Below are 23,985 nucleotides of genomic sequence, written 5' to 3'. Positions count from 1 at the left end.
AAACATTCCCTTTTGCCTGCTGCTAAAACCTGTTGAATTATTTGTTCTGCCACATCTAATGACTCTTGCATGCACTTGGCGTGAGAAAATTGAGATATTTTTATATGTATCGCGGTTTATGCAGAAGTAGGTTTTGCTTTCACTGGGTGTGAAATCGACGCTATAACTAACATACCAAATAAGCTAGTAAAAACACAAAATGTTGGAGAAGCTCAAACAGTGTCCTTTATGTAGCAAAGGTAAAGGTACAAGAGGATCATTTCGGGCTTGATCCCTTCATCAAAGTATGAGAAAATACCGGCAGGCATTCGAACACAAGAGTCTTGGATGAAACATTTAAATGAAGTCAAATGAGATCCCCACAACAGTCTCATTCCACAGCCACATACCATCTTCCTATCAAATTGTAATTAATGATTCATTCCACAACTGTAAATAATGGCACCTAAAGCATCATAGTTTAAATGATTTTTACATTTTTACTATATAATGTTATCCAGTTATAAATGGTTATAGTTACTTAAACAGATAACAGGGGAAGACTCCAAGAATATCCTCATACTAATCATTGTTGAAGTCCAGAAATTGAACGCCATCTTCAGAAAGAAGTGAACAGCCCAGCTTCTCTTTATCCTGAGGTTCTTTCTTTGCTAGAAGTACGTCAGCTAAGTAGATTCATTCAATATCTCAAACAATGCCTGTGAATCCCAATAATACTCCACTAATGAAGACACACTCCAGAATTAGTCATTTCTAACCAAACTCTTCAATCACAATTATGATACTAGTATCTACATCGGAGTGCTGGCATCGGAGAGCAGCAGCAATCATGGGGGAGCCACTCCACCCAACGCACACTGTTGTGTTGCTGCCATCAGGAAAGAGGTATAGGTGTCACAGGCTGCCACCAAGTCCAGGAACGGATGCTTCCCCTCCACCAGACTCGTTAACAACAAACTCAATCAGACTCATTAAGGACCCTTACTTTGCACATGATCTAATACTAATTTTTTTTCTCTGTATTGCAGTTTGTTTACATTTATTTCTTTGTATTTCTCTCTTTTACATACATAGCTTTAGAATAGTCTTTTTGCACTACTGATAAGCGGAAATTCTGCCTGGGCCGCAGGGAAAATATCAGATTTGATTGTATGTGCTGTGACAACCAATCTGAATTTTGAACTTATCTATTCAAAAATATGTGCATGTCCACAATAAGTAGAACAAATACAAACCTGGTGATTACTGACCCATCGACCTCCTCTCATGATCAGCAAAGGACCGCATATGGCTCTTGTTAAAGTCACACATGGGAGACTGGTCCTAAGGATTAGAAGCCATGCAATACAGGCAAATAGACAACATTGTTTGTATTGGTGTTGTGAGGCAGTGATTGTGATTGGAAGAGTGTCACACCATAGAAATTGGTGCTGACAACCTTCTTGTTTGAATATACATTATATGAATGATTTAGATAGGAAGGTAAGAGTTATGATGAAGAAGTTTGCAGAAAATTAGTGGCAGTGTTGACAGGAGGAGAGTTGGATATTGATCGGTTATGCATATTAATAAATGTTTTGCACCTTCCACTACTGAAGCTTCGCAACAAATAGCTAGAGGCACAAGATGATTTAAAAAAATTTTTTTAATGGAGAATACTTACAGCATCCGAAGCAGAAAATGTTGCGGCAAATTACAAAAATATACATTTACACATGAAAAGAGAAACTTTAGTTTGTGCTGCATTGCGTAGGACAATTCAAAGATGATCCCTTTTTTCAAATAATGCATCTTGAGAGAGAAGAAAATTCCAAACATCGAACTATACAAGGAAATATTATACCAGAGTCCAAAAATTACAGTATTTTCTATATCCATTTTAACATTTAGCATTGGTTAAGAAAATTAAAGCTCCATTCATCCTTCCAACATTTCTCCTATCCTTTCCACGTGCAATTTTTAGTTCGGACTGAGTAAATAATATTGTAGTTATCTGTTATTTTTACGTCAAACATAAAACATTTACAGTATCCATTGAATGTTGAAGTGGTTTACTTTGAAATGCAAGTTATTTTTACAATGCATTATTTAAACATGCAGTTTGAAATACTACCCAAAAAAATCAAAGCTCCTGATCCAAAGAACACCGATATGCCTTTCACGAGAGGGGAAGCAAGGGCATGGGCCTGCCTAATAATCATACAATTAATACTGCTCAAAGCTTTAGATGTGTACGCATGTATTCTCATGCACAGGTCTCTCCAAAAGTTGGTATATTTAAATACCAGAGCATCCCCTGATCAATTTTTGCTGCATTTTAGTTCCAATGTTATGTCTTGTTCATTTAAAACTACAATATCTTGCATTTAATTGAACTAGAATCTCCATTCTCTTGAGGAATGCCAACTGCAATTTAACTAATGTCATTAGCACAACCTTATTGGCATGGTTTTATTTAAATCATATTAACATCTCTCTAGGTCTCATAGCTACAAGCATTGGAATAATTGGCTACAGACTACAAATTATGGAAAGGCGTTTTATTATTTTCCCTTGGTTTGTGAATTTGTTAATGCACAGCTAGAATGAGAGTTAAAATTTTTGTTCTAGACCAGCCATTCTCAACCTGTTTTCAGCTATAGCCCCCCCCCCCTTCCCAGACTCTGCTTAAAGTTCATGGGCCCCCTTTCCTGTGAAGTACCATATTTGATTGCATATAAGACCCCTTTATTCCTCCCCAAAAAATCACATAAAAAAACACCTTGTGACCTATATGCGAAGGTGTCATTTTGGCGCTGCCATTTTGGGCACCAAGAAACAAACGTAGAGAAGGCTTTCATCCGCAAGTTAGTGACAGGAGGAAAGCGCTCAAACTACTCACTCAGCTTAAAGAAGCCCATAGAGGTGCAGTAGCTGTCGAGGAGGTGGGCCTGCAGCTCTGGAGACCATCTTCCCATGTGCTTTCCGGAGTCACTGCCGCCACTCACTTCCTTGGTGAGAAGGTCCACTTGCTCCCACTGCTCACTCTCTCCCTCCCTCCTGCTTGCTCTCTGCCACAGTACTTTGAGAGGAGCGCTGGGTCTCGATGATTAGGCTTTGTTTGACGAGCATTGCCCCTGAGCAAATTGAACGAGGCATGGGGATGGGTGGTAGTGAGCGAGCAGCCTGTTGAGCTGAGCTCAACAGACCATTTCCTCACTGCCACCTGCCCCCGCACTTCATTCAATCTGTTCAGGGAGCCGTGCTTGTCAAACATAGGCTCAGTGTGGAGCCTAATCACTGAGGCCTAGCACTCCTCTCAAAGCAAGCAATCTATCATCTGCTCCTTGTGACAGTATGCCTGGACCCTGTTCTCTCCCTCCTGCCTTCACACGCCCATGGGTCCCAGAGTGCCCATCAATCAATCAATCAGCATTTATTCAGTGGGTGGGGAGCACCCTGAGCCTCGGGGTGCAGCGAGCAAGAGGATGTGTTGCTGTTGTTGCTTGTGTGCAAGGACTCAGCCATGCAAGGCTGGAGGGTTTCCATTGCAGTGAGTGAAGGCAAATACACTAAAACAATTTTTTCCTGAAATCTCACGCTAAATATGGGGGTGGGGGGGGTTGTGTCCTATATGCCGGTGGGTCCTATATGCCATCAAATACGGTAGTCAAGTTTTGGTTTCTTCCATACTTCTCTCCTACTGACTACGTAATAAACATTTTAAAAAAATTGTTTCATGAGGTGAAAAGGAAAGGTTGACTTGAATGTGCTATGGCCTCCAGGGAGTCCGTAAAGCACCCAATGAGAATGGCTGCTCTAGAATATGGATTATCAAAGAGATAAGCAAGAGCAAAACATAAAATACCTTTTATAACCCCTGTGTGTATTAAAAATCAAAATAATGTGCTACTAAAGTATTTTTCAAAGTGACACAAACATAGGAATATTCAAAAATGTACAGACACTAAATCATAATAACGTGGAAAAACAGAGCAGGCCGCAAACAACTAAAAAGAGAACTAAAATTAAACGTTTTTCTCAGAATAGTCAGGTCTATCAGCCTCTGCTGAGTTCTTTTCAGCTCTCAATGGACCTGCTGTACATCTTTTTTTGTTTTCATTATTCACAGCTTTCACTTCTGCTCAGTTTTTAAACAGTCTTCTCCATTTGTACATTTTAACTCCAAATGTAAACATGCTTCACATTGAATCTACAGTGACAGGTTCCCTTAATGTTGTTTGAAGTATTCCCAGAGCTGCAACAACCATATCCTATATCTTTTTCATAGACATGACTTGTTTAATTTAGACTGATTTCATTTATATAAACCATATTTGAATATATATTTTAAAAGCCAAGTTTGTAATACAAATGAAGATTTTTTTTTGTCCATTTTATACAGTTGAACTATGTTCCTGTCAACACAAGAAATAGGAATCAGAACATGATTAAACAACATAGTGATTTGGTTCCTCATGATTATAGAACGGCTAAATTCTGTAACTAAGTTTAGTTTTGACTTTGTTTCTCTTTTGTTATGAAGCACAACTGATGGGTAAAGTAAATTTCTCTTTAAATTCTTTTTAAACTAAAAGGATGTATAGGTTTTTCCTTTAAAACAAAACTGCAATGATTAACTTTGTTCAATCCTATAGTTACTGAAATAAGGGAAAGGAATACTAATTGAATAAACTTTACTCCATCAGCTGAAACACATTAATGACTACACTAATTGCGCTTTGTATATTTATACAGGGCACAGTGAGTTTTGTAACTTAGTTCCACTGAAAGAAATACAATGCTTGAAAATGATAACAAACTGTTAACAGATTTTATATAAATGTTAACAAATGCTGCATTATTGTCATTCATTAAAAATAAAGAAATTGGCAGTTTTTATTTAAAAAAATTAAGCAAATATTTGCAGAGAAATGAACCCAACATTCTTATTTAATTAGAACACGAAAAATACCAGAACTTCTCTGTGCAGAATAGTAAACTTTCTTCTCCTTTTTGAATGGCTCTGTATACTTGCAAAGTACTGTTGATATGGTGACATGCACAGATGGCCTCTGAAGACGCATAAACAAATTGGCTGCCATGGAAAAGTTGAGTTCTGTATAACTCTAAGGTAAAATGATTACTTAATTCCTATGTTTAATTTTTGAAGATGTATATATCATTCCCCATATTATTCCCTAGCCCAGCAGTTATGTGCTTCCTGGGTGGTTGCATCCGAGTTTGAATAAATTCGGATCCCTAACAACTAATTCTACATTTCCTATATATCCCTATGACAGAGGAGGAAATTTGGCCCTTGAGTCTATGCTGGATCACAGAGCAATCCCTTTCTCCTACTTATTTCCCTATAACCTATTTTCTCTCAACTCAAAGTTGATTTTCCTTTGATCCACTTGCATTGAGAATAATTTAAAGTCGCCAATTAACCAGCAATCAACTGTGGGAGAAAGCTGGAACACCCAGGCAATTCCCATAGAGTCATAGAGAGAGCATGCAAACTCCACTCAGCAGCTGTTATTAGGATCAAACCTGGGTTGCTGGAGCTGTGAGGCAGTAGGACTACCAAATGCATCATTGGGCCACCTTAAAGGTACATTCCTTAGGAATTGGTCTACAATTTAAAAACATACAGTGTCATTCATGCAATTTTACTTCCCTTTCCAATTACTTCTTGGACCATCATTAAACCGACATCACAAAATTACAGATAAAAAATGATTGCCGTCAGAACCATCTCAGACATTTAATTTGTGAGATATGTGTCCCTCAGAGACCATGGGCTAATTAATGACATTTATCATTGAACTTGACTCTAACAGGCAGTGGAAATTAAAACATTAATGATAATCCTCCTGTTCTTCTTTCGAAATAGTACCATAAGCATCTTCTACGTCAACCCAAGAAGAAAAGCTATAATGAAATGCTGTTTGCCTTCCCTTTGAATAACACTCTGAATCATTAAGAACATCACTTACCCAGCTCAGAACAACATTAAAATGTCCCAAAAGTTATTACAAAATTTCATGAAATCCATATGAAATTCAGGCAAACTTTGAAGCAAGGTTAAGAACATTGTTGTGCAAAATAGATTAATCTGTTCAAAAGGCACCTGGAATTTCTGGAAATTTTTCCCATAATCCAGTCAGTATATGAGATGATGCCTGGTTGGGTAATTCCATTCAGCGACATGGCCTATCTTGCTTGTGTCATGGAAATGTGGATGAAGAAGTTTCACACAATCCTGCCTTAAATTGAATGGGAGAAGTTCATCTTTGGTTGCCAGCATTAAATCCAATTCAATACCAATTACACAATTACCCAACATCCTTTTCGATGAAATCAGCAAAACCAAATGTACACAGGTGAGTTCATCCAGTGGCTGATATTATCACTCAAGTTTGGCTCAGGCAACCAAAGATGAATATTTCCCTCAAATGCTGAAAGCTCCCAATGTATGTTAGAAAACATTTCCCTTTCCCAACTAAATTGTATTCACACAGTCTGAAAAGCCCTGGTTTGAGCTGGTATCATAACAGGGACTGCTCCCATTCTTTTCATATGTGCCTGTGTTGGTCCATTCTTGTTGACCTTGACTTCTTCTGTTAAGGTACATGGAATGGGCATCTTGTCTTCTTTGGCTGATAGTGTGCGAGGTTGCTGGGAGTAAGGGGTGCCACTTCTGATGGATTTAACTGAGCAGGAACCAGACTGTGTGCTTCCTGTACCCACTGAGGAATGTGTGCTGCAAAGTTTTGCCTTTGGTGCCTCAGCATCTTCCCTGTTGATGCACAATAAAAGGAAATAGAAAATTATAATTCAAGATTTTCTATTTAAGAAACATCAATTCTTTCTGTTCCTTGAGAAAACTTAAATTAATAATAATAGATATAAAGGTTTAAGGTATTTTAACTTCTTTATTTTTTATGTATGTTACAACCTTTAGTTTGGTCTCTGTAAAATGAATAAAAAAAGTGATAGATAAGACCAATTATTTTGCTAACTGGTTGTGGTCTAAGATTAATATAACATGATTAGTTATTAAATCTGTTTGATGCTGGATACCAGAGATCCCATTTAGCTGAAGCTAAATCAATTGATGTTGGATAGTCCACAAAGATAAGATCTTTGGTGATGGCTTTCTTTGACATCAAGCATTATCCCTTCAGATCTGATTGTAAGAAACAGGCTATTGGAGGCAAAATTTTATCCAGTTCAGTAGCAGCTCCCAAACCAATGATATCTACCATCAAAAGGACAAGGGCGGCAGGTTCTCTGCTGAATTGGGAATAGATCAGTGGTCCTTCATTATGACGGAGGCTATATCAGAGAGGTCTATATATAGTGCCTTCTGCAGAAGATTACATAGGGTCAAGATCATCACTTCCCAAAGGCAACTAGGGTTGGAATAACAGGTGAGCATCCTTCCTTTCTAGCAGGGAGGTGAGACAAAGGAGAACTCTGTTACCTTTATCAGAATAAGCTTTATTTGAAATTGTGAAAGTTAGTTCCTGCCAATGCCTTAACAGCCTGGTCTTGCACTGTGCCGAATGTCCCTAAACAAAGCATGATTGTAGGAATAGTCTTTGGTTGGGAGTGCATTAACGTGGCATAATGTAGCATATGGGCAAGTAGATGACAGCACCTACAGAATAGCTTTGAAACCCACTGAAGCTCCATCCCTGAGCTCAGGAGCTGGTAAAGTTCTCATGGGTAGGGAGTATTTGTGAATATCAGACTATCTGAGGACACATTAAAAATATAATTGTTAAAAATTAAGCTTGAAGATTAAAGTACCCACAAACACTTACAATAATTATAACATTTAAACTGACACTGTTAGTTCAAAAAAAATTCCTGACTTTTACTTTAATCAGATTATCACTCATTGTTGTGATCTACTTGTTCGAGCAAGTGCTTACGCAGCAGGCTCGTAATGAAACTGATATGCACCAGTGATGTCTGCAGTAGTCCATGTGGACTACTAAAAAGTCACAGATACTCTCAGCTGAATTAAAAAGTGCTAAGTTGAAAATATAAGGAAAAAGGATGGACTTAGCTGCACAGCATCTGCCAAGAAGCAACACCCAGACTCTCTGGTTCGCTTCTAAAAATGTTTGTGTGGCACCATGACAGAATCAGGAACCACAAGAATAAACAGTATTTAAAATATAAACGTTGCACAAGCTCAGATTCTGGGCTTTTTGGGGTCAGAAGTAAGCCACAGGAATGACGTTTCTGCCTTGGATTTTTGCCCAGAACTACATCTTTGTCACACTTCGTCAGTTAGTGACAACATCCATGCAAGTTTAATACCTTGGGTATACACTAAAGTGACTGTGTACTGTAAGGTAAAACATCATGAGATGGGAATGTGTAGGGAGTTACCCTGTACAGGGCAGTAACAAGAAGGGGAGGTGTCCTTGTACTCCTGTTAGGTAAAACATCATGAGATGGGACCGGAGAAGGAGTCACCCAGTACTAAGGAGTAACAGAATGCATCCTTGTACTTACAAGATAAGAGAGACATTGATGGATTGAGAGGCAGGAAGCTAGCAGGGAAAGGATAGCAACAGTTTTAGTCATTGGACAAGTAATGATATGATGATGTTCTAAGCATGTATCCAAGGGTATAAAAATCACCATTTTGCTGATAACGGCAGAATGCATTCTCCGACTAACTTTGTTAGTCGCAAGTGTTACAATCCGGTAATAAAGAACAAAGAACCCTGATTTCGACTCAGCCTGGTGTTTGTCTCACTCATTCATGAACAAAGCAGACCTAACAATTTGGTGACCCCGACGTGATGGGTGAGTGAACACTGGACGACGGTTTCTGTTTTTTCTGACAATCATCTCAGCCGGCTGATAAAAAGGTCCAGAGAAGCCTGTTTTAACAAAATTCTCTTTTTTTTTTTTTAAAATCTTTATGATTGTCAGTAAGAACTGGAGATCGGACAAATTAGACGACCACAATTGAAGGTCGCATGCCAGGATTGTAACACGTAAGTGATTACAGACAAGATAAAAGTCCTTAAGGTGTTTGAATGACATTTATTAAGTGCTTCGCAAGAAACTACTAGAGTTTAAAAGTCTTTATTGTGTCGTTGCAAAGTCCAATAGAGTGAGAAGGTGGTCTATAAACAATTGAGGACCTGAGTTTTCTGCCCTAAACTGGTTATTAAGAGGAGAAATCTCCCACGTGAAGGTTGGGCTTTGAAAGAAAACAAAGGTTCAGGCTTATTGGCCTCAATTGTATCTGAGAGACTGACTTATAAATGTCCGGTAGGTATGATAATGTCTGTACACTTGAGAAGTTAAGAATTTATTTCCCCAATTCGCCGTGGTGGAATACCACAGCAGACACTAGAGACCTTGAGACAACAAAAAAAGTACTCAGGGACGCCTGCCTGGTGAACAAGAACGACGACAGAAGGCTGCGACAGCTGTGTCCGGATCAGGTAGGAGATATTAATGAAAAAGTTGACAAACTCCTAAGAGACACCCAGTTTATTCGAAATACTTTTGATAAGTTAAATGAGGGTATTCCCAACATCACCAAGGAGATAAAGTTACGTAAATTCATAGATTGGTACAGGGAAACAGGACAAAAGTATAGCCCAAATATTTGGTTTTCTAGTTGTAATTTAACTTTCAGACCCCTTTGGGAAAACAGAGAGTGGAAAACGAGCAATCAGAGTATACAGGACAGTCTGAAGTCAATTGGAGGACAAGACTTCGAGACTGTTCTTTTAAAAGATATTAGTCATCCAGCTTGCAAGGGGACATTTTTAAAAGCAATTTTCGTTGACATAGATCCCCTAAACAGACAAAAACCTAAATTAAAACAGGCATTAGAAAGCGGTCCCGCAGCTATGGCTGTACAGTTGCCTGCTAAGACTTTTGACCAAGTTATTAAGGAAATTAATCAGGAATTAGAGGAGCGAAATACCAGTAATGCGGCATTGGAAAAACAAAAAATGCTCCGAAAATGTGTAGACCGCTGGAGGAAGAGGGGTTGGTTACCCGGGGGCACTGAGATGTTCCTGACAGGTGAGAGAAAAAAAAAAAATTTAAAAACGTAGTGTCTTAGATAAGCTGGAAGAAACAAAACACAGAAGGGAAAGGAAAAGTGCCTGTTTCCAGTTTCCAGCCACGAAGTGTCCGGGTTTGCTCTCTCCCTCCCTCCTTTCACCCTCCCCCCTCTCTCTTCTCTCCCCCTCTCTCTCTTCTCCCCCCCCTCCTCTCTCACCCACTCCCCCTCCCGATCCCAATCTGTGGCGGTGCTGCCCTGAAATCCCCAGGTTGGGCAGGGCAGAGAAATACAATTTGGTTTTAATTTTGTGCCCACAATTCCAGCTCCGCATCAAATGGGATCCTGTTTTATCCTCTCTCCCTCCCTTTTTCCCGCACCCCCACCATTGCGGGATCAGGGCAGACATTGTGGGCTGACGTGTAGCTCACTCGAGGTGGGAGGGAAGGAAGGAGTGATAGTTCCCAGTGGTGGGAGACCCAATCTGATCCAGACCAGTGATCACAGGATGAGAACCTTTTAAAACCTTTGAAACGAAAGTGTTAATCTGAAGACTTTTCTCCCAGTGGGGCCAGTGCAAGGCATTTTCTCTCTCTATCTCTTGTGCTCTGTGTATCTGCCTCTCTATCTCTTTCTCTCGCTATGCTCTCTCTCTCTCTCTCTCTCTCTCTCTCTCTCTCTGGCACCCCAGATGGGACACTGGAGTCACGTCCCTTATATTCAGATATTGAGACACTGGGGTGTGACAAGAACCACGGGAATAGGGACACATCAGACGAGGTACAGGCCCCTTTAATAAAAATAGAAGGGGGAGTAATAGATGTAGAGACCCCTCTGGAGTCCAAGGAAATAGAAAAGGAGTTAGAGATACAAAAATGGAACATGAAAAAGGTTCAGGATAACATTAAAAACTTAAACAGAGATATTAATGTGCTGGGGCAGATCAGTGAGGATCAAAAAGAATTAATGGTAGGTGTATTTAAGGAAGTGGAAAAGATAACTACAACACTGTCAGGAGAAATTAAAGCTGAAGGAATGGTAATAGGAGTAAAGGACGAAAAGTGTAGTACAGATGAGGAAACGAGATACGATCCACCATGGGAGGAAAGTAAAAGGAAAAGACTCGGGAGGGAGAAAAATAGACATGCCTACCTGGACATAGTTAGAACAAAAGAGAAAGATGTGAAACAACTAAACTATGGCCGAAAAGATTATCTTAGAGATGAACGTGACCAATATACCTTTGACCCTGAGACATTGGAAACTGATAGGGACAGTGACAGTGACAAAGAAGAGTCAGAACAAGGTGGGATAAATAAATGCATGCCAAGAGTAAAGAAGGAGCAGAAATCCCCAAAATTGAGATATCAATGCCCATTACTGATCACGGGACGGGGAACTCAAAAATATGTACCCTGGTCACGAATGGACTTAGAGAGTTTAATGAAAAAACTACCTCCGTTGAGTAATGGGGCTAGTCCATGGATTTCTTGTTTTGAGCGAGAAACCTGCCAAGAACAATTAGCACTCGCAGATGTCAGAACTATCATGATAAAATTAAAGGCAGAAGGGGCCCTGAAGCAAATAGAGAGAATTGTAAGAAGCAGTAAATTGGGGGATGAAATAGAATTTAACCCACTTCGGAATAAATTTTGGGAAGCACTTAGAGAAACATTTCCTACACCCTATAGTTTGGATGCCTTGGTAACCCTTCAACTAAAGGAAGGAGAGACTGCACACGAGTATTTCACTCGAGCATGGGACTTATGGGAAACAGGGACTGGAGAAAGACCCGACCACAGCCCCTTAGGAAGGGCTCACTTTCGTAATGGGATAATAAACGGACTACCTGCTACGGTTCAAGCAAAATTAAGGGACATTGTGGGATTAGAGACAATGTCAGAGGATTTGTGGAAAAGACACCTGACACATGCAATCAAACGACATCGTCAATCAGAGCATGCTAAGTCAGAAAGTGCGTCCCAGAAGGAGGTGGACAAAACAACCGATAAATTGGTGAGAGCCATAGAACATATAGGGGTTAAATTAGCGGCCCAACAGATAGTCCCACAGGTCATGGGGCCAGTGATAAATCCGGGACCCCAAGTAAGAAATGGTTGGGAAAGACAGCTAGGTACAATGTATAGAGGGGAACATGCAGTATGCTGGTACTGCCAAAATCCTGGACACTACCAGCGGAACTGTCCGGAGGCTGGGAGAGCAAGGGGAAAAAGATTACCCTCTATTAGAGGCTATCGGGGAAGAGGAGGAAACTTAAGAGGACAAGCAAGGGGTAGGGGTGGACATATTGATGGGCCCCAGAGAATCGGGGGGTGGCAGAGTGATCAACAAGTCCAGGCACCTCAGTGTAATGACTATATTGAGGAAGGTGCTGAATTTGATTATTGAAGGTGCCCTGGAGAATCAAAAATCACGCCTCCCTGGGAGCCACCAAAAATTTGGGGGACGGTAAATGGAGAAAAAATTGAATTTATGGTTGACACAGGGGCAGCAGTTACGACAGTGATTAAAAAACCCCCAGGGAGCACATTTTCGGGCAAAACATTATCTACAATAGGATTCTCCGGAATAAGGGAAACACAGCCCTATACAGATAACATCGACATGACATTTGGACGACAAAGGGTTAAAACGCCTGTCCTGGTTGTGCCAAGTTGCCCCATTAATTTATTAGCAAGGGACATTCTTACCAAACTAGGAATAACCATACAATGTTCTGAGAAGGGCCTTCGGTTAACATACCCAGGGGATACAATAAGAAGGGGAGGACAGTTTATAGTAATGACCCCATCTAACGCTTCAGAAGTATTTTCTGGAGTCGGCTACTGTATGATGAACCAGGCCCAGGGCTGATTAAACAGTTTTTTGAGTGGAGGGCCAGTATTCCTCGGTATGGGGATTACCATTATCCACTAGATCCTATGCATGTTACATTAAACTACACCATCCACCCGGACCAGGAATATGAGGAGAGGTGGGACTCTCTAAAAGAAGGGAAGACAGAAACGATACATTGTCCATTTATCTTTGTAGGTAAGGAGGGAATAGCTGCTATGGTTGTCATGACAGAAGAACAAATGGAGTGGTTCTGCTTAGGAGTAGAAAGTGTGCCTCATGTGACCTTGGGTATTGACAAAGATCATCACGCTCGACAGCTGGGTCCGATGGTAAAGGAAGCGATAGGGTGTGAATACAGGCAGACAGAAATCCCGGGATATTCCACCTCGGAGGGAGGAAAATTTGTCAGACTGAATATTGAAGCATGGGACCAGGTAGTGAATGAGAAAGTAGAAAGAGACCGAGCCATAGAAGGAGAAAATATTGATCACAGAGACTCAGACAAATATCTTTCTAATCTGAGTCCACATATATGGACAACGGGGCCCTATGATGTGGGAGTAATAAAAGGAGAGGTATTTCTAGAATTGGCCAACCCCGGGCAGAAACCAATATGGAGAAAACAATACCGCTTGTCGCCCAGTCAGGAGGAGGGTATTAAAGGAACGATAGAAGGGTTAATGGAGTCAGGGGTTTTAAGGGCGGCACCTGACAGTATGTGGTACACGCCCATCATGCCTGTTCCCAAACCGGGTAGAAAAGACTGGAGGATGGTACACGACCTCCGGGAGATTAACTTGGCTACCAAGACCATCGGGAGACCAGTCCCAGACCCATATGTAGCACTTAGGGCTCTGAGTCCGGAGCACGAATACTATACTGTCATTGATCTGGCAAACGCATTCTTCTGCTTGAATTTAGCTGAGGAATGGCAAGACTGGTTAACTTTCACTTACCAAGCACATCGGTACACATACACTAGATTACCTCAGGGTTATAAGGACAGTCCAGGACTGTTCAATCAGGCCCTTAGCGAAATCCTAATGAAATTAAAGCTCCCGGAAGAGGTTACACTGATTCAGTATGTAGACGACCTACTATTAGCAGGGAAAACGCCACATGGGTGCCTGACAGGGCAGCCAAACAGGTTACTGGTTATCATGAACATATACAGGGGATGATTTTGAGGTCCCATAACAAAAAAAATGAATCTGAAACTAAGGAGACTTGTAGCAGATTGAATGACTACACAGATGAGTTTTGTGGAGGAAGAGTGCTGTACAACTGGCTCCCCGCTAACTGGGATGGTCGGTGTGCTCTAGTAACCCTTAATGCGCCAGTGCTGATTGTCAAAATGCAGGAGGGAGACGAGGATTCCCTAGAATTGCGCCACACAGAGAGTTGGCTGTGGAGAAAAAGGAGGAGTGTTGGACTCTTGGGGCCGGGAGGAAGGAACCCTGATGGGGTATGGATTGATGCCATTGGCCAAGCCCGGAATATTCCGGACGAATTTAAATTAGCCGATGAGATTGCAGCTGGGTTTGAAAGCTTTCCTGTTTTTAGTGCAATATTTCCCATCACTGTAAATAAGAATGTTAATAGGATCAACCTTATTCACTATAATGTCCAGCGCCTTGCAAATTTGACCAGGGACGTTGTTGAGGCAATACATCAACAACTGTCAGAAACTTCCCTTATGACACTTCAGAATAGGATAGCGATTGATATGGTCCTGGCAGAGAAAGGTGGAGTGTGTGCTATGTTTGGAGATCTATGCTGCACTTCTATCTCTAATAACACAGGGCCAGATGGATCACTCACTAAGGGGTTAACGAAACTTAGGGCATTGGCGAAAGAATTAAAAGCCCAGTCTGGAGTCTCCAATCCTGTTTTATCCTGGTTACAGGGAGTGTTTGGGAGATGGAGCACATTGTTAGGACAACTTTTGCTGGGTTTGTTCATTTCTGTATCAATTTTTATCACTTGTGGCTGTTGTTGTATTCCATGCATTCGAACGCTGGTCACGAGGACCATAGAGAAAGCCTTTGCTGACCGTGATGAACTGCCTCCGAAATATCAAGCTGTGCAGGCTGTGGAGCAAGACTATCTCACATTACAGGAGGCGGAGAAAGTTGCTGAGATCGATCTGGAGTCTGAAGGGGAATGTGATGGGAAGGAGGGATTGTGAATTAGATTGTTACACATATAATTTTAACCTTGCTTGTAACCCAAATATTATAACATTGATTGTAACACAAACATTATTAATCAGATTGTAGAACAAGTATTATGAATTAGATTGTAGACCATATGTTAACTTGGGAATTTACTAATGTACGGGGGGTTAGCTAGTTTTTTGCTTGGGGGCAAATGGGATGAAACTTGTAAACGGGCAATGGGATCGGGGTGACGGATGGGGGGTGTACGCAAAGGAGGGTTGGGGGAGCCCTCGCCCACCAGCCGAACTGCCCTGTGAACAGAACCCGTATAGAGCTTGGCAATAATAGGCGAACTAATGTAACGCGGTGGTAGCATAGTCAGGGCGAGATTGTCCTCTAAAGAGGACAAAGGAGGGATTGTAAGGTAAAACATCATGAGATGGGAATGTGTAGGGAGTTACCCTGTACAGGGCAGTAACAAGAAGGGGAGGTGTCCTTGTACTCCTGTTAGGTAAAACATCATGAGATGGGACCGGAGAAGGAGTCACCCAGTACTAAGGAGTAACAGAATGCATCCTTGTACTTACAAGATAAGAGAGACATTGATGGATTGAGAGGCAGGAAGCTAGCAGGGAAAGGATAGCAACAGTTTTAGTCATTGGACAAGTAATGATATGATGATGTTCTAAGCATGTATCCAAGGGTATAAAAATCACCATTTTGCTGATAACGGCAGAATGCATTCTCCGACTAACTTTGTTAGTCGCAAGTGTTACAATCCGGTAATAAAGAACAAAGAACCCTGATTTCGACTCAGCCTGGTGTTTGTCTCACTCATTCATGAACAAAGCAGACCTAACAGTACCCAGCACTGCCAACTACACATGTACCTTATCTCATTTGGCTGTTCCTCTTCCTCATGTTTATGCTTTGCTTTTCTGTACAGTGTGAACCAAACTACAAGGAAGATTAACAGTCCAAGTATAACTCCGATAATGGCACCAGCAATGATCCCAGGGTCTTTTGCATCTGGAAGTAAATAAAAGCATCCAAATTAATGGGGACACAAACTAGTGTAGCACAACATTATCACAGTGCCAGTGACCCAGGTACAAGTCCAGCACTGTCTGTAAGGAGTTGGCACATTCTCCTGGTCTCTGCATGGGTTTCCTCCCACATTCCAAAGATGTACAGGAGTGGTAAGTTGACGTATTTGGGCCAGAAGGGCCTGTTACCGTGTTGCTAGGCCAGATTAAAAAAAAACTAATAATAATATTGGCATTTGTATCCAAGTTGAATGAAAGCAGATTGAGTTCTTGTTTAAAATATACACTCTTTGATGATATTTTTCCACAACCTTCTTCCATTTCTTGAAATTAATGATTTAAAACTACTGAATTCAGTATCACCTTCCTGACAGCATGAATATGCTTGATATGTTGTTGTCTGAGTAGATTTCAGTGGGATATCTTTTTATTTGATTTATTAATGCAGGTCGACTACTCACACATAATGGTGATGTTCACAAAGCAGGTTTCCTGTCCTGCCTCATTCATGGCACTGCACTGATACACTCCAGCTTTTGTGTGGCTCAGGTTTCTCAGCAGAAGCATTTCTGGAGTTCTTGAATCTGAATAAAAGCAAGAATAGTCCCAGTAAATTATTATTTTTAAATCAGCAGATGATAGAAATTTGAAATATATACAGAAGGATTTGGAAAATTTCATCAGGTCGAGAAACATCTATGGAAAGAGAAATGATTAATGTTTCAGGTCTGACAATGTTTCAAACACAGTGAGTGAAAAAGGAAAGTCTGCAGATGGTGTGATTCTAGTAAAAACACATTGAACTCAGTTGGTTTTTCAGCGTCCATAGGAGACAAATATGCTTTTTACACAGCTCTTTCATCCTGAGACATTTGGTTCTTTTTAACAGAACACCTGCTGTCTATAAAACACCGAGACAGAATAGAGGGTTAATTCAAGTCCTGGCTTTTTTCCAGCTGCAGACCTGATCCCAGAATGCCAGCTATATAAAAGGTGCTCCTGGTGTTCCGGAACCAGTTCAGGTAAGGATGTGTATGTATACCCTTATTTTTTTTTTTGTGTATTTACAGGTAAGCATTGGACAAATTATTTTTAATAATACTGCTGTCCTGGCAGCCCACTGACTGTTCTCTCCAAGTGGCCTACTGTCCCAGTCTCTCCCTCCGGCTCGTCATGCTCTCACCTGGCAGCCCGCTGCCCCGCTCTCTCCGGCGGCCCGCTGCCCCGCTCTCTGTTGCTGTGGGCCGCTCATGGAGAGGGGTGAGGGCAATCACAAAGTGTGGCTGGGCATCACTCCCAGTACATCACTGATTTGACACTAGGTCTGCCAGATTGAGCTGCAATTTTTACAGCAAAGGTAAAAGGCAGAGTCAATTTGGCTAACAGCAAGTAGTTCACCAGGCAGGCATTTGGGGTTTAGGCCATCTCATATATCTATGAATGCTCCCATAAGTGCAAAAGTTTGAAATAAGCTGGAGATGAAATGAGCTGATGGTGAAATAATGATGCATCCTCTACATCATTGCTAATGTTTAGGGCCTGAGCCCTTCTTTAAGGAATAAGTAAAAAATTAGCAAATTGGGCTCCTCATTCAGCCAGCATCATCTGTATTATGAGACTTCCTGTTTTCTTTTGCTTGTAAACAGTATATTGGCAATATACCTTTGTGTCCCATGGACACTGAAAGACCATCTGAGGTTCCACCAGCATTTCAGTGTTTTCAAACCCAATGAACCTGCTGAGATTTTATAGTATTTTCTTTAGTTTTTATTTCAGTCCTATTAAATGATGCATTTTGGAATGAGCATTTTGATAAGCCAGCAATTCAGTTATCTACAAGATTTGCAGTATAGAAAATCTTTAAAATATTTGCAAGTTCTATATGCTCTTGTTGTGAAAACCAAAGTGTTCCCTGCTGATCCCTTTGTCTGCATGATTTAATTTTCCTCTTTTTTTTTGGTTTTCTTTCATATGAATGAGGTGTGACCAAGACAAGAAATCAGCTCTCATGATTTGACAGGCATTATTTGGTAATCAGACACCAGGAAGAAATAAGAACCTTTGGGAATTTCTAACTTTCTTTTGTGAAAGCTCTAAGCATTCTCTCCTTTCTTCTGCCTTTGATGGCACATTTGAAAATTGTATCTTGCACAACCAGGGGAATTGTGTATTTGACACTATCTCATCTAGTTGCATTCTCCACTGTGGTTGTCTGCTGACATCGATCGACTCTTGACATTGTGTTGGATTTGTTCAAGGATAGAGTAAATGCATTTTTGACTCCATTTTGTTTTCTCTACTTAAAGGTGCTGAGATGCCCAATTCAGTCAATTGCTAAACTGTCTCTCAAATCATTTCAATAGATTTATAATCTTGGCAGAGAATTCTAATCTTGGTTTAGTTTAGAATTATAATGTCACATTCACTGAGGTAACATTCCCAAATGGTGAGGCTATGAAAAATTAAAGGAACATCACGAGGAAAAGTATTCTTTTCACTGTGCTAGTGAAACACTGAAGTCTGCAGATATGTGATTGTAATAAAAACACACAGTGAATGATGGAGGAACTCAGCTGGTCTTGCAGCATTCAGAGAAGGGAAAGATATATTAATGGCAATTTGGGCCTGAGCCCTTCCTTTAGGTATAAGCAAAAAGCAGGCAATGTCTCAATAAATACTGGGAGAGAAAGGGGGAACAATGAGAGGCGTAGGAGTCCAGACCAACAAAAAGTATGGAAACATGAAAGTCTGCAGCTCTGTGATTATAGTAAAAACATAAAATGCTGGAGGAACTCAACTGGTCTTTCAGCGTCCAAAGGAGACAAAGATATATTGCCAATATTTCAGGCCTTAGCCCTTCAAGGAATAAGCAAAGAATAAGCAAAAAACAGGAAATCTCAGTATAGAGACAGTGCTGGCTGGGGGAGGTGTCCAGACCAACAGAAGGTGTCAAATTTATATTTAAATTTAGACATACAGCAAGGTAACAGGCCATTTTGGCCCACAAGCCCATACTGCCAAATTACACCTAATTGACCTATAATCCCCGGTAAGTTTTGAAGGGTAGGAGGAAACTGGAGCCCCTCCCTGGGGAAAACCCATGCAGACATGGGGAGAATGTACCAACTCCTTACAGAGTGGGATTCTAACCTTGGTCCCAATTGCTGGCGCTGTAAAGATGTTGTGCTAACCGCTATGCCTAATTGGATATGATAAGGCGAGAGATGAGAATTGATTTTGTTTGTGTGAAAGGAGACAGGGGAAAGGAAGAGATGGAGAGTTGGGGGAAGGTGGGCAGAGCCAAGGTGCTCAACAAAGCAATTTTCCAGTCTGTACCTTGAAGGATTCAGGCTGGAAATGTCAGAAATATACTGTCTCTTTACATCCTATGGACACAGTGAGACTGGCTAGCTTCCTCCAGCATTTACTGTAGGTATTTAAAACATCTGGTAATTTCAGTTCTACTGCTTATTTGCAATTTTTCATTCAGCAAAAAGCCCTCAGCTTGAAACACCAAGTCATTGTTCCCATTTCAAATATGAGTGACATGGTTAGCATAGTGAGTTAACACAATGTTATTATAGCACCAGCCACCCAGGCTCGAACTCACCATTGTCCATAAAGAGTTTGTATGTTCAACCCACGTCTGCGTGGGTTTCCTCCAGGCACTCTGGAATCACCCACCTTTCAAAAATATAGAGGGGTTGTAGGTTAATTGTATTTTGTGGGGCATGGGCTTTTCATGGGCCAGAAGGGACTGTTACTGTGCTCTATAATACATTTAAGATAATGGTAGATCTGTTCAATAGTTCAGAGACTTTAAGCTGTGCATGCTCATTTCCAAGCTGAAAAGTGAAATATACATGGCAATGAAATTCTATCCCATTGGATATTCACAATCTTCTGTGAGATTTTAATCACCAACCTATGTGTGAGTGGGATTGAAGTTTGGTCTGGTGTCCATCTACATCCAGAAGGTGTTCCCACTTGTAGTGGATAGGTTCAGTGCCTTTTTCTGATCTGCACTGAAGTTTGATGTCATTTCCTTGCAGTAACTTCCCTTGGATCCAGCACTTGGGTTTAGAAGGTTTGACTGAAGCAGAAAGAAAGGTATTTTGATCAGCATGTTGAATTTTATAGCAGTCATTCATTCTCTCTATTACAATTATTTATATAAAATATTAAGGTTACAGATTGAAAAAAATATTATAGAGCAGGCTTATCTGTCTTTCAGGGATTCATACAATCATTAATTTTTTAAAGTTGTGAGCTATTTGCTTTTATTCCCCTTGAGAATAGAGGAGAAGGTGTATTTGTCAGCAAAAGGACATTGAGGCTAAATTTGAAAACAAAACAGCTTGTTTCATTTGTTTAGTTAGCTGGCACCACTGCCATATGTTTCTTGATGAGTGAGTCATGTCTATTCCTTAATGATTCACTGATCTGGTAACATACACTCTATAAGCTCGATACAAGCTTCAGTGTTACCAACCACTGCCTTTTCCTTAGACTCTTTTAAACTTCTAAAATATTTTAATCCCTTACCATAAAACCTGTTTTGCTTTCTTACCTAATGAGGGCAAAGGGAGGCAGAACTTCTGATTGGAAAACTAAGATCCCTCTCATGCTGTGGCATTTTGTCTCCATATTGGGAAACTTTTTGACCAGGATTCCTACCTGGAATTGGCCTGGTTAACAGGCAGTTAACTTCAGTTAACAGCCATGCCTTTCAGCCAGGCATGGGGCACTCCAGAGTAAGCATTTGCCTCATGTGAGGAATTTCCAGCCTTTCTTCTTGGATCTGACATTAGGTAGAGGAAGATGGGTGCATTCTAACTCCTCCTAGCCTACAAAGTATGCTTTTACATTATTGTTTTTGCGTTCTGTCTCCAAAACCACCCCCCCCCCCCCCCACCCCCTTTCACCTCTTTCTTGATGCTTGGCAAAACAGGCTAAAATCAACACATTAGGATAAATCTGATTTCCTCATCTCATCAATTGAACAGGGTGAGAATAAATAAAAGGAATTCTCTACCAAAGAGGGTTGTGGTGGCTGGATCACAGGGAGTGATTTCAATAGGAAGTAATCTTTGATAAAAGATTCACACTCAAAAAACGGAAGTGATGCCTCTTCCTGGATTCTTTGCCAAAGACTTTTTAAAGATACTTAATGGTCAAATAAGATAATTTCTATGGAATAATAAAATTCCTAGGATCGCTATGGAAAAACTGACATGGGAATATACCTTAGGAGGATTAAGATTACGGGATTTTAAAAAATATATTATTTAGCAGTCCAGATGAGGTTCCTCTCATTCTTTTTCAAAGAAGAGAACTCTCCCTCATGGATTCAAATGAGACTACATATAACGAGAGAGGGTGCAGCAAAGGATTTCATTTATAAATAGAATGTCAAATTAATAACAAAAAAAATAGATAATCCCATTAAAATTTAGTATAAGATTAATGAAAGTATTGGAAAAAAAATGGGGATATCACCAAAAGTACAAAATATAAGTTAAAGAACAAACTATTGCCTCATGAATTTGGGCAAGAGAATTTTAAATATTTGGCATGAGAAAGGAATTGAACATATTGAGGACTGCTATGAAGAAGGGCTACTTATGTCCTTCGTACAACTAAAACAGAAATATAATCTGTTAAATGGAGCCTTGTTCTGCTTTCTTCAGTTGAGATCTTTCCTGAGAGAAAGAGAAGGGGTCCCACAATGGCCCTGCCCTCATGTAATGAAGTGGAGAGGTTGCTTCAATTGGGAAATGCACCTAAATTCATAACTAGGATGTATTCTGCTCTCCAAATATGAAATATTTAAGCCAGGCCTACAAAGGTCAAGGGAGAGATGTGAGTCAGATCTCGGTGTTACAATACCAGAGGAATGCTGGTCTGACTGGTGTTTGGACAGCATTGATTAATATGAAATAATGGATTGGCTCAATATAATTTTCTACATCAATTATATCTCACACCACAAAAAAAAACTACACAAATTAAAATCTGAAATATCTGAAATGTGGTTTAGGTGTGGCATCGAAACTGGAATCTTCCTACATTCTACATGTGTGAAGGTAAGATCGTTCTGGCATGATATTGCTGAAACACTAACAAGAATAACTGAAGTAACTTCATATATGACCCAGAGCTATAACGTTTGGGCAACCTTAAGAATGTGAGCAATAAACTGACTAAATTTCAAATTTGTTTTGTTAAGGTGGCCTTGGCTGTGGCCAAGAAGTGTATACCAATCACCTGGAAAACCAACTCTCCTCTACTTATTGCTTGATGGGCCAGGGAGATGCACAGTTGTATACCCATGGAAAAAAATACGTATAACTTAAATGTCAATTTTATTAAGGTTTGGCAACCATACTTAGTCTATATAGGGGTCCAATTGTAAAAACTTGACCCTTCAATGTATGTAAAGATGTGATATCCCAAAAAAAATTAAGAAAAAAGTTAGAACTCTGATGGTATGAAGTTATATTTTTATTTTGGTGGGTTGGAGGGAGGGAGAAAGGGGGGACTTTTTTTTCATTTGTTTTTTGTTTTTAAATATTTAATATATATTTGAAATGTATAAAGGTTTAGGGACTGTATGAATATATTTATGAAAAAAAATTTTTTTTTAATGTTGACAGACCATTTCTGCTGTCTGACCTGCAGACAATTCTTTGCTGTTTAATTGAACAGCCCATCTTCCAGGAGAAATCAGCTTCTTCTTTCTCTTCCTACCTCTGTGAAACTGGGATTGAGTGGGCAGTCTATGAAGTTTTAGCAGCTCATGACCCTAATCATTTTTTTTTAAATTAATGTTCACCCTTGGATTTCAGTGACTATCTTTGCTCTGACATTGTATCTTGCCACAAATTTTTCCATGAAGGGAGTAAAACACAAAATTCTGTAGACACCATGGTTGGAGTAAGAACACAAGGTGGTGGAGAAGCTCAGCAGGTCAAATTATTTCAGAGCATTCTGAGGAGAGGGAGGTTGGAAATCATGGGGGGTGGGTGGTAAAGTTGAGATGGTTGATGTCTTGGCGGCAGTTGGAAATAAAATCCATGAAGGAAAACTTCTCAAGTTCCTACTTACTGACTGACCAGTGGGGTCAGTGAGGGTCAAGTGAGTGCCTTTCTTGAATTGGTTCTTAGTCCTTCACTTTGATGCAAAGATCTCCAATTTATTTGGCATCACCTGATAAAATAAGATTCACTGTGCAGAGGAGATAGGAATCAAATGCTCTAGTTATTTCTTCTAAATGAACAGCAGGTGGCACTCCTGCGAAAGATTTTGACTACTTGTGCAATTGCAGTAGTCAAGAAGGTAATTCTCAGTCAAACAATGATAAATATAATGCAGAACTGTGACAGCATATTGTATTCCTCTCTGGAATTTAGCTTCATGCGATCTATCTAAGGTTCTGCCATGACTATATGTGGTATTTAATACTACTAAGAACTAAATTCTAGGTAGTAAATGCTTCACAGCTTGATGCATTCAACACTCGATTTTCATGGAGTGTTCATCAGAGAAAGAGAGCATGAAAACAGGCCCTTCAGCCCACCGACTCTGTGCTGACGATCAACCATCCATTTACTTTCATCAACTTTTTTTTCTCTCCACCTTCTCATTAGTCTTCACTTGGTTCTATCACTGGCCTACACAATGGGAACAATTTACAATGGTCAACTAACCTATGAACCTGCACCAATATTGAAAGTGGGAAGACACCAGAGCACCAGGAAAAAACCTGCCTAGTCACAGAAAGAACATGCAAACTCTACACAGATATAACCCAGGACTGAATCTGGGTACCTGGCTTTGTGAGGCAGTAGCTTCATAAGCTGTGCCACTGTGCCACCATTAAATCAAG

At 40.3% G+C, this 23,985-nt stretch overlaps 1 protein-coding gene across 1 annotated transcript in view; it reads right to left on the bottom strand.

The window, feature by feature from the left end:
- Nucleotides 1-1,627: 1,627 nt before the first annotated feature.
- The window catches only part of LOC138741068 (CXADR-like membrane protein), a 106,054-nt gene continuing 83,696 nt past the window's right edge, over nucleotides 1,628-23,985 (bottom strand). Inside the window, exons 4-7 of the mRNA XM_069894580.1 lie at nucleotides 20,023-20,190; nucleotides 16,559-16,681; nucleotides 15,942-16,080; nucleotides 1,628-6,781 (exon numbers count right to left, since the gene is read on the bottom strand). Of these exons, the coding sequence (XP_069750681.1) occupies nucleotides 6,496-6,781; nucleotides 15,942-16,080; nucleotides 16,559-16,681; nucleotides 20,023-20,190 (716 nt within the window). The 3' untranslated portion in view covers nucleotides 1,628-6,495. The remainder of the gene's footprint in view (nucleotides 6,782-15,941; nucleotides 16,081-16,558; nucleotides 16,682-20,022; nucleotides 20,191-23,985) is intronic.

The sequence above is a fragment of the Narcine bancroftii genome, chromosome 8, assembly GCF_036971445.1.
Source record: "Narcine bancroftii isolate sNarBan1 chromosome 8, sNarBan1.hap1, whole genome shotgun sequence".
NCBI lineage: Eukaryota > Metazoa > Chordata > Chondrichthyes > Torpediniformes > Narcinidae > Narcine > Narcine bancroftii.
This window is presented reverse-complemented; position numbering and strand designations above follow the sequence as displayed.